We start from the raw sequence: 11,969 nt of genomic DNA, 5'->3' as shown, positions 1-11,969 counted from the left end.
CTAAAGCACTTTTCAAAGGAGTCGACGGAAAGGAAATCACTTTGGTTCCTATGATTTTGGCTGAAATACTTCGAGCCCTCGGAAAGTGTAAAAGAGGAGAAACAAGTTTCTTTGAAGGTTGCAATCTTCTTTTGCAAATGTGGGCGATGAAACATTTTTACCAACGTGATGACATGGTAGACATATGTTTTAGTAATACAAGTCATATTAACAGTTTTTATGATAGGATGAAAAAGTTTGTGTCTCCAGTTGGCACTAATGATTGGTACGAATTCTTGATTTCCTGCACTAGTGACCAAATTCAATGGAAATACCCACTACTCTCATGTCCTATTGCATTCATAAGGTGTAGAGGATTTTACTACATCGAGCTCATTGGATTGGAAGGTCTCCAGCCATATGCCCTAATATGCATGCTTCAACAGTTCGGTCAAGCACAAATGATTCCTCTACAAGCAAATATGAAATCTTCTGAAATTTCCTTCGAATCAGACTTTAAATTCCCTAGAGTTGATAAGATTCTTCATGAATGGGATAATATCATCACGCTAGAGGTAGGAGATGGACCAGCAAGAAGAACTCCAGAATATCAGGCATGGCTTCGAGAAGATCGCAATAGCATAAGCCCGGAAGGTGAACGGGGCTTTGAGGATATTAGGACGACGATTTGGATACGACACTGTAATCTTGGAACCAAAATAGTTACACCAGAAATGTGGGCTCAAATGGTGAATATAATACAGATTCTGGATAATGCGAGAGTAGGATCTAACAGTGTTGGAGCATCATCTTCATCCACTTCACCATTTTGATTAAGAGCAAGAATTAGGCTAAGTCTTTGTTTCCATTTTTTGTCATCTTTCCATGTATTTTGTACCCTTTTATTGTTGTTTAATAAAAATTGGATCTTTTGTCTTCCAAACTCAAATTATCTCAAGTTAATAGCTTGGATCAACCTATCATAAATCTCATTATTTGGCATTTAGGCCTACCTTTGGCATAAAAGACGTCCCGTGCATATTAGGTCGCATTTGTACTATTAATTTCTCTTCTTACTATGTGATTTATTTGCTATGTGGTACATGTTCCCTTATTTGCCAACACTATTTACCTAATTGATTATTCTATTTATACTAATATATTTCTTTTCTTTTTGTTTTACAGAGGTTTCTTTTTCCTTTCTAATTTATTTCCCCAAAGGTTGATTCGTGTTGACTGCGAACTGGCGGATCATCCATACTTCACTAGATCAAAAGGCCGATCACCCGCCGATATGACTGGTTCAAGTGCATCCGATCAAGATGGTTTAGGACTTGTCACTATCCCAAGAGATGAACCTGATGCTTCAGAAGGAAGGGATCCTATTCCTTATAATGAACATATTGCTAACCTGATGCAACAAATGGCCAATATGCAAAGAGAGATCGATCGACTTCGAAACCTTACCAATTTGTCAATTAGCCTAAATACACCACTTCCCGAACATGGGGTAGATGCAACTATTCCACCTATTGACTCTCTCTCGCCTCAAGACTTCCCTCCAAATCCTTCCCCTTTCAAAACTAATATGACTGCTCCTAAACAACCCGTCAACCAACCACAAGTCAATTTCGCAAACATCAACTCACAACAAACCAATCCATTACCTTTCACTACCCCTTATGTTTCCTAAACTCCAGTCCTCCAAACTACACTTACCCAAGCTCCACTCACTGAAACTAACCCACTTACCCAAAAAGCCCCACTCACCCAAACCAACCCGCTCATCCAAAAATACCAAACGATCCAACATATACCTGTGACACATACTACAACTCCTAACATGCAATATGTGCCACAAGTATACATAACAGAAGCTCAACCTTTCGTTACTCCAATACCAACCATGCCAGAAGTCGATCCATATGAGGAGATGGAGAGAAAGGCCAGATCAAAAACAGATGAAAGTGTAGCTAGGGAGATTCGTAATTTGAAAGAAGCATTCAAAAGTATCCAACTTCACAAGGAGTGCGAAGGGTTTGAGTATGAGGATTTATGTGTTCATCTTGATGTCGATTTGCCTGCAGGATATAAAGTACCAAAATTTGATGTGTTTGATGGGAAGGAAAATCCATGAGCTCATTTAAGATCGTATTGTGACAAGCTAGTTGGAGTGGGGAAAGATGAGGCCATTAGAATGAAATTATTCATAAGGAGTTTGACAGGAGAAGCACTGGATTGGTATACAAGTCAAGATCCGAAGAAATGGCATAGTTGGAGTATCATGGCACAGGATTTCATGGATAGGTCCAAGTTCAACACTGAGGCCATACCAGATAGATTCTATTTGATGAAATTAGAAAAAAGGTCGACGGAGTCTTTTGGAGAATATGCCATGAGATGGAGAGCAGATGCTGCAAAAGTTCAACCTCCGATGACAGAAAGTGAGATGACCTCCCTTTTTATACAATCTCAAAAAGATGCAACGTATTATGAAAAAATGATAAGCGTGGTAGGACAAAAGTTCTTTGAAGTTGTAAGGATGGGAGAATTCATTGAAGAAGGTATCAAAACTAGGAGAATCACTAATTTGGCAGCCTTGCAAGCGACAAGTAAAGCAATTCAGTCAGATTCAATTAGAGGAGCCTTTAAGAAGAAGAAGGACGGAGTGTCCGCTGTCATGACCATCCAGGAACGTAGGCCAAACCAAATGTTAACATACCTAAACCCTTTACCCCAACCTTCATACCATAGTCAGTATACCCAAGTCCCTCAACCATATTACCAGCCTTCTGTCGCCCCTTATCCAGTTTACACCACTCAGCCAATATATTATCCTCACAATACCGACCTACATACCCACCTCAATCCCATATCAAATACAAATTCGCCCATTAAATCCACCCAGGCCCCGCCCAAACTTTGAAAGAAGACCACCCAAAACCTATACACCTTTATCCGAACCTTTATCCCAACTATATGAAAGGTTGAGAATCGCAGGGATACTCCAACCAATCCAAGCATGAATTCCCAACCCCCTTCCCGGATGGTATGATGACACTAAGCATTGCGTCTATCACTCTGGAGCTGCTGGACATGACACCGAAAACTGTCTTACTCTTAAGAACAAGATTGAGGCATTAATCAAAGAAGGAGTTAGTCAACTCAGAGGTGCTGCCCCCAATGTAAATAACAATCCTCTTCCAAATCATGAAAATGTGAACATGATCACCATTGATGAAGAATACAATTTGGAAGGGACTATTTTGCCAATCAAAGAAGAGAAGAATGTCATGGCATCAGCCTTTATTGCTCCCATTATCAAAATCCAGGCGCGAGCACCATTTGAAGTGGAAGTTTTGGCTCCTAAACCTAAGATTACGGTTTTGGTTGCTCAATCAACTTATTTTAACACTAAAGCAGTTCCCTAGAGTTACTCAACTGACACAAAGGACAAAGGGAAAGGAAAGGTAGTTGTAGAAGCTGCTGCTGCCGGAATGACAAGATTGGGGCGATGTTATGCCCCTGAAGGTGTTGCACGAATCGTACCGAATAAGGAAGTTAACCAAAAGAGGGTTGTGACAGAAGCTGAAATAGAGGATTTCTGGAGGAAAATGCCAATAAAAGAATATTCTGTTGTTGAACAATTGAAGAAGACTCCCGCCTAAATTTCCTTGATGTCATTATTGATGAGTTCTGAAACTCACAGGAGCGCTTTGGTGAAAGTTTTAAGTGAAGCTTATGTTCCGGCCAATATCACAAGTGAGAATCTTTCAGCCATGGTAGGGCAGGTTTTGGAAGCAAACAAAGTCTGTTTTCACGAAGAGAAATTACCATCTGAAGGTTTGGGACATAACAAAGCATTGAACATTACTGTCAGGTGCAGGGACAAGTTTATTTCTAGAGTTTTGATTGATAATGGTTCAGCTGTCAATATCTGTCCTTTCATTACCCTTCGAGCTTTGGGAATTGATATAGGGAAAATTCGTGAAAGTCATGTGAAGGTTAGAGGTTTTGATGGGACACAAAGGGGAGTCATTGGCGAAATTGATTTGCCACTACAAATCGGACCCGAGGAGTTTGTGGTAGAATTCCAAGTATTGGACATACCTGCTAGTTACAATTTATTGCTTGGGAGGCCTTGGATCCATATGGCTGGTGCGGTCCCTTCTACCCTGCACCAAAATTTGAAATTTGTTTGGAACCACCACGAGATTATTGTTCATGGAGAAGGTAGTAATTCCATGTATCCTGACAATTCAATCCCTGTTGTTGAAAGTATGGAAAAACTGGATGGGTCTGTGTTCCATACTAAAGAGATTATGTGTGTCCATCAAACTGAAAGGGTAAAGTTGCCACGTGTGCTTATGATGGTGGCTTGGGAAATGTTGAAGAATGGTTTCATGCCTGGTCGAGGTCTTGGAGTGAACTTGGGTGGAATAGTGAAACCAATTCAATTTTCGGGCCAGAAATACACCTTTGGTTTAGGATACAAGCCTACTCCTAAAGAAGTCTCATTGGCCGATCTCAAAAGGAAAAGTGACATTTCATTGCCCCATCCCATCCCGCACTTGAATCAGTCATTTTCCAAGGCATATATTATAAAAGAATCAGAGGATGATGCTGGAGACACCCTCGTGGAAGGACTCAAAAACTTATTTATGGAAGAAGTGGAATGCAACATGATCTTGTAAGATTGTACCGAGATTCTGACCATATGGGATGTGGAGCTTGGAGATGCTTTGAACAATTGGACTTGTAACCCATCCCCGTTTCCTCAGAAATCTTGGTAGATGTTTGTATTAGAATTAATGAAATAACATGATTCAAATTTGAGGCCTGAATCATGTTTAAGAATCTTTAAATGTTTTGCCTCCACTTTTGAAATCTTAAATGGCATGTCTAAGCCATATTTTCTGCTTTAAATTTCAAAATTTTGTACTTAATTATAAATTTTATTTATTTATTTTTACTCCCTTTCAGCGAGCAAATTAATGAATCTTCCAATACCGAGAATGTGACATGTAATGAAACGAGCAAACAAATCTCAAATACCGAGCAATCTTTTGCGGAATATGAAGAAGAGGTGCAGCCTGAAGAGTTGACTGAGGTATTTGAACATTTTGAGAATAAAATAAAGCCAAATTTGGATAAAACTGAGACGGTAAATTTGGGAGATTCAAAAGTAATGAAAGAAACAAGAATTAGCATCCATTTGACTCCGTCTCAAAGAAAGGAACTTATTGGTATTTTGGGGCAATATATGGATGTATTTGCATGGTCTTATGATGATATGCCGAGTCTAAGCACAAACATTGTTTCACATAAGTTGCCGACTGATCCATCTTGTCCTCCAGTCAAGCAAAAGCCAAGGAAGATCAAGCCTGATTTGAGTTTAAAAGTTAAGGAAGAAGTTTCTAAGCAAATCGATGCCAACGTCATCCGAGTCACAAAGTATCCTACATGGTTAGCTAATATAGTGCCAGTGCCAAAGAAAGATGAAAAAATCAGAGTATGTGTAGACTATCGAGACCTCAACAAGGCTAGTCCGAAAGATGATTTTCCACTTCCAAACATTCACATACTTATTGATAATTGTGCAAAGCATGAGTTGCAGTCATTTGTTGATTGCTTTGCAGGCTACCATCAGATTCTAATGGATGAAGAAGACGCTGATAAAACGGCATTCATCACACCTTGGGGAGTGTATTGTTATCGAGTAATGCCTTTCGGACTCAAGAATGCAGGAGCAACATACATGAGAGCTATGACTACCATTTTTCATGACATGATCCATAAGGAGATTGAAGTCTATGTAGATGATGTCATTATCAAGTCACAAAAGAGCTCAAATCACCTCACAAATTTGAAGAAGTTCTTTGATAGGTTGAGGCGGTATAATCTGAAATTAAATCCTGCGAAGTGTGCATTTGGTGTCCCTGCTGGAAAGTTGTTGGGTTTCATTGTGAGTAGGAAGGGCATAGAATTGGATCCTTCAAAGATAAAGGCTATTCAAGACTTGCCCCCTCCAAAGAGTCAAAATGATGTAATGAGTTTTCTTGGTCGACTAAATTACATTAGTCGATTCATTGCACAGTCGACTATAATTTGTGAACCAATCTTCAAGTTGTTAAGGAAAGATGCTGCTATTAAATGAACTGAAGATTGTCAACAAGCTTTTGACAGAATCAAAGAGTACTTGTCTAGTCCGCCCGTCTTGGTACCTCCAAAACCGGGGAGACCATTGCTACTATATATGTCAGTATCGGACAATGCATTTGGATATGTGTTAGGACAACATGATGAAACTGGGAGGAAAGAACAGGCTGTATACTACTTGAGCAAGAAATTCACGCCTTATGAAGCCCGGTATACTTTATTGGAACGCACTTGTTGTGCCTTGACTTGGGTTGCACAAAAGTTAAGACATTACTTATGCGCGTATACCACTTTTCTCATCTCAAGGATGGATCCACTCAAATACATATTTCAGAAGCCTATGCCAACGGGGAAGTTGGCAAAATAGCAAATTTTACTAAGTGAATTCGATATTATTTATGTCACTCAGAAGGCCATCAAAGGACAAGCACTTGCTGATCATCTTGCTGAAAACCCTGTGGATAAAGAGTACGAACCTCTTAAAACTTATTTCCCTGATGAAGAGGTGTTATTTGTTGGAGAGGATATTTTAGAAGAATATCATGGGTGGAGGATGTTCTTTGATGGTGCTGCAAATTCTAAAGGAGTCGGTGCTGGGGCAGTTCTTGTCTCAGAATCAGGTCAACATTATTCAGTCTCAGCGAAATTTAAGTTTCTATGCACTAACAATATGGCGGAGTATGAAGCTTGTATTCTTGGACTCAGAATGGTTGTTGATATGAATATACAAGAATTGTTGGTTATAGGTGACTCAGACTTATTGATTCACCAGGTACAAGGCGAATGGAGCACCAAGAATGTGAAGATACTCCCCTATTTGCAATGTGTGAAGGAAATATGCAAGAAATTTATCAAGATAGAGTTCAGGCATATTCCTAGAGCTCAAAATGAATTCGCAGATGCCTTGGCAACCATGTCTTCTATGATTCAACATCCAGACAAGAATTACATAGATCCAATCAAAATCAATGTGCAGGATCAATCGGCCTATTGTTTCCATGTGGATGAAGAAATGGATGGAGAACCATGGTACTATGATATTGTGAGGTATCTCAAAGAAGGAGATTATCCAGAAGGCATAAGGAATATTCAAAAGAGAACACTGCGGAGGCTTGCAAATCACTTTTTCTTAAGTGGAGAAATCCTTTATAGGAGGACTCCAGATTTAGGTTTATTAAGGTGTGTTGACTCCCAAGAGGCGAGCAAGTTGATTGAAGAAATACATGGGGGTACTTGTGGGCCACACATGAATAGTTTTACTTTAGCAAAGAAGATTGTGCGGGCCGGATATTTCTGGATGACTATGGAAACAGACTGCATTCGCTTCGTGAGGAAATGTCATCAATGTCAGATTCATGGTGATTTGATCCGAGTTCCACCGAATGAACTCAATGTGACGAGTTCTCCTTGGTCGTTCGTAGCCTAGGGCATGGATGTCATCGGTCCTATTGAGCCAGCCGCGTCAAATGGACATAGGTTCATTTTGGTAGCTATCGATTACTTCACAAAATGGGTAGAAGCATCCTCACATAAGTCAGTGACAAAGAAGGTGGTGACAGATTTTGTTCGCAATAACATAGTTTGTAGATTTGGCATTCCCCATTCGATTATAACAGATAATGGGGCTAATCTCAATAGCGGTTTGATGCATGAGATATGTGATAAGTTCAAAATCGTTCACCGCAATTCTACTCCTTATCGACCACCGATGAATGGAGCAGTTGAGGCTGCCAACAAGAATATCAAAAGAATATTGCGGAAGATGATTGATAATTATAAGCATTGGCATGAAAATTTGTCGTTTGCCCTCCTCGGCTATCGCACCACGATTAGGACTTCGACTGGGGCAACACCTTATCTTTTGGTTTATGGAACAGAAGCAGTATTACCAATGGAAGTTGAGATACCATCCCTAAGGATAATCCAAGAAGCTGAGTTGAGTGATGCCAAATGGATACAAAGATGATATGAACAGTTGATGCTCATTGATGAAAAGAGAATGAATGCAGTTTGTCACGGACAACTTTATCAACATAGGATGGCCAAAGCTTTCAATAAAAAGGTAAGACTGAGACAGTTCAAGCCGGGACAATTGGTGTTAAAACGGATATTCCCGCACCAAGAAGAAGCTAAGGGGAAGTTTGCGCCTAATTGGCATGGGCCTTATGTGGTTCACAGAGTGTTGACTGGAGGAGCGGTGATTCTAGCAGAAATGGATGGAAATATATGGCCGAAAGCCATCAATTCAGATGCGATTAAGAAATACTATGTCTAGGAGCCTTTATATTGTTTACATGTAATATTTCATGTAATATTGAAGAACTACGTTCCGACCTGATTCCCTTGGCGGGATACGTAGGGAACCCATATCGGGTCTGGTCACTTAGAAGAAATTATAAAGAAGATCCCATTGTTATGTACTATGAACTACGCTTGGCCTGATTCCCTTGGTGGGATACGTAGGCGGCCTGTATCGGCTTCGGTCACATTATGAGAAAATTTTCATTTCCCTCCTTCTTATTATTATTTCGTATATGATAATTACGTATAGTCTAGTTCATGTTGGATACATCGGCAACCAATAAAGGACTCGGCCCCTTTGTTTCAATTCTCAAGGAATGTATTCACGAATTACGTATGGTTCGGTCTTTTCGTTATCATGATGAAATATCATTATCTCTCTTTACCAAAACTGGGACAATTTTGCGGGCAACATTACAAGAAGACATCAAGAAAATTGAAGAGTATGTGGGAAATAGAATAATCAGGTTGAAGAAAGACTCCAGAAAAAGGACGTTTGCTTCGTTTCACGACATGTCGCAATCTAAAATTTTGCAGAAATTCTTTACTATTATATATATATGTATAATTTATCTTATTACTTTTAATATGAACCTTTACACCAAATATTTTCCTGTTATTTATTAGCCAAGATTTAGAATAGATGGGGATTGCAAGTCCAAACTAAGTTGAAGAAAGAAGGAGTATGAAGAGCCAAAGCTTCAAAGTCAATGTGAATCAACCTCCCCCAAAATTCATAATTTTTCTTTGAATACAGGCTTGCCAGAATTATCGGCCAACAAAGGGGTCAACATATTCATAGCCTCGAAAGGATCATGCTGAATGGTTTGAATTACTTATAAATTTATGTTTTAAATCAAGCTTCTCGAAAATTCCAAATATCTTGATTTCACAAATATTTTCAGTTGTACTACCAATGATATTAAAATGCCCTGCATAAATATTCTCAAATGCACTCCACGAATACTTTCAAATAATTTTAAATGCAATACGCTATACAAATGCTTTCAGATATCTTCGAACACATCGCACAAATGTCTTGTAATCTTTTCAAATGCATTGCATAAATACTTTTAAATATTATCAAATGCACTGCATTAATGCTTCCAAATATTGTTAAATGCACTGCATTAATGCTTTCTAATATATTCAAATGCACCGCGCTAATACTTTCTTATATATTTAAATGCACGGCACAAATGCTTTCTAATACATTCAAATGCACTGCACAAATATTTCCTTATATATTCAAATGCACTGCACAAATATTTTCTTATATATTCAAATGCACTGCACAAATGCTTTTCAATATATTCAAATGCACCACGCTAATGCTTTCTTATATTATCCAAATGCACTGCACAGATACTTTCTAATATATTCAAACGCACTGCACAAATGCTTTCAAACGTCATCAAATGCACTGCACAAATATTTTCTTATATATTTAAATGAACTGCACTAATGCTTTCTTATATATTCAAATGCACCGCACAAATACTTCTTATATATTCAAATGCACCGCACTAATGCTTTCTTATATATTCAAACGCACTGCACAAATGCTCTCAAATATTATCAAATGCACTGCACTAATGCTTTTCGATATATTCAAATGCTTTATTGCGCTCCACGTGGCTCTCAATTGTTTTTTTTACTGCTTTGCACAAATGCTTTAAATATAATTGCATAAAACGCTTGCAAAAATTACAATATTTGCAAAGACGTCATTTTCATTAATCATTGACTTGAGAAGTTGCAATCTTCATAAATTATTTGGGTTAAGACCTCATTTCATTAATTATTGCTGAAAGGCATCATTCTCATGAACCATCGGCTAACCCTATTTTCATAAGCTTTATTTAATCATTACGGTTTGCAAGACCGCATTATATATACTCGCACCCTAGAGGTGTCATTCTCATAAGCTTATTGCACATTGCTTTATATTTAATATTTACTAATTGTCTTATCAAGTTTAAGTTTTGCAAAAACCGCAGCATAACGTGGAATTGTTTCTAAGCAGTGAACGGGGATATTTGTTGGAAAGTCAAACTCACCAACAATGGTCATGAATCTACTCTCGAACTCTACTCAACCTACTTCCATAATTAAGGTTTTAAAATCCAGTCTCGCCATTATTCGTTATTGGGACGATTTCTTTGGGGTTAGGCTTTACTTCGTTCTTCCCAATATTCTCGCCCCTTGTCGAGTCCAGGTTTTTAATTCCACTTTTATCTCTTTATATTGTCAATACGCTCCCTTTTTGGTTCACTTCATTTTTTTAAATAACTCTTCACTTGTTCAATCTTATTCTTCTCTGTGGCCACCTCTGTCAATACTTTCTCATTCACTAATACTGACACGATTTTATAAATGATGGCATTTACAATTCGCTCCACCCTATTCTGACATAATTTCAAAGCTGCACTTGACTTGAATCCCGAAGGATTCGAGACTTGTTGTTAACTCAAAAATAAAATCAATCCAAATTTTTCACATTTTTTTTTTCTTTCTTATCTCCGTATTTTCATAAACTTCATTTTCAACGTTGATGGTCAGAACAAAATTGTCTATTATGTCAACTTATTTGCCCAAAAACTCTTTCATCGTCTTCGATCAAAGAGGGACAGCTGTTGACACCCAATTTTGACCATCCATAACGTAATTTTTTTTTAAAAAAATAAATAAATAAAAATGCATACATATTATTATTTTAAAATAATTTCGATATATATATATATATATATATATATATATATATAATAATTATTGAACATTAATATTTTTATTATATATTTGAAAATTATCTCAAAAAGATTATTTTTTTTTACTAAATATTTTGTTAATTAGCTTGACTTAATTAATAGACTCACATTTCAAGTTAATTATTTTAATTCTAGCTTTCTTCAATTTTAAACAAATTAAAATAATTAGCTTTTATAAAACCATGCATATTTTCAAGTGTATTTTAAATATTTTGTCATCTTCATAACATATGTATTTTTTTATATAGTTATTATCTTTTAATAATATTTAAAATTGACTTATAAAAAAGATTATTTATTTATTATTATTAAATATTTCGTAAATTAATAATTAGTTACAATGAGGTTAATTTTTTTTTTAATTAGTTGATATTAATTCGGCTTATTTGATAACCAAGTTCACTAATTAATTTTACGTTTTCATTTTTTTTCCCCTCTAAATAACATATAATTAATTCTATATTGACAACTTTTTTTAATTCTACTATTTATATCATCCCCCAAATTTCACATCTCATTCTATCTATATACTACGCATAAACTAATTTTACACATCTTTAGACTAAAATCATTAAATAGTTTCTCAAATTTCTTTACTTTATAAATTTACTTTTATTTTTCAGAAAATAAAATAATAGTAATAAAAAATATACCGCACGCGTCCCCCCCATATTCTAACACTTTTAATATATATATATTTCCGCCCATTTCCTTCCTACTAAAAAATAATAATATATATAAATATATATATATATATATATA

At 36.8% G+C, this 11,969-nt stretch overlaps 2 protein-coding genes across 2 annotated transcripts; both read left to right on the top strand.

The window, feature by feature from the left end:
• Positions 1 to 3,668: 3,668 nt before the first annotated feature.
• On the top strand, positions 3,669 to 6,136 carry LOC129873002 (uncharacterized). The gene is made up of 2 exons (XM_055947978.1): positions 3,669 to 4,669; positions 4,963 to 6,136. The coding sequence occupies exons 1-2, from the start codon at positions 3,669 to 3,671 to the stop codon at positions 6,134 to 6,136; spliced, it is 2,175 nt and encodes a 724-aa protein (XP_055803953.1).
• A 1,431-nt stretch (positions 6,137 to 7,567) lies between these two features.
• LOC129872992 (uncharacterized) lies at positions 7,568 to 8,104 on the top strand. The gene has a single exon (XM_055947969.1). It carries the CDS (start codon positions 7,568 to 7,570, stop codon positions 8,102 to 8,104), a length of 537 nt encoding a protein of 178 aa, XP_055803944.1.
• The last annotated feature ends 3,865 nt before the right edge of the window (positions 8,105 to 11,969 follow it).

This window comes from Solanum dulcamara, chromosome 2, assembly GCF_947179165.1.
Source record: "Solanum dulcamara chromosome 2, daSolDulc1.2, whole genome shotgun sequence".
NCBI lineage: Eukaryota > Viridiplantae > Streptophyta > Magnoliopsida > Solanales > Solanaceae > Solanum > Solanum dulcamara.
The sequence above is the reverse complement of the archived record's forward strand: the minus strand, read 5'-3'. Positions and strand labels throughout refer to the sequence as shown.

What these genes read in the sequence shown, in the direction of transcription:
- LOC129873002 (XM_055947978.1), top strand. Translation starts at nt 3,669, where the DNA reads ATGAGTTCTGAAACTCACAGGAGCGCTTTGGTGAAAGTTTTAAGTGAA. An exon ending in GTGGAATGCAACATGATCTT is followed by an intron (nt 4,670 to 4,962) that starts GTAAGATTGTAC and finishes ACTCCCTTTCAG; the next exon opens with CGAGCAAATTAATGAATCTT.
- LOC129872992 (XM_055947969.1), top strand. Translation starts at nt 7,568, where the DNA reads ATGGATGTCATCGGTCCTATTGAGCCAGCCGCGTCAAATGGACATAGG.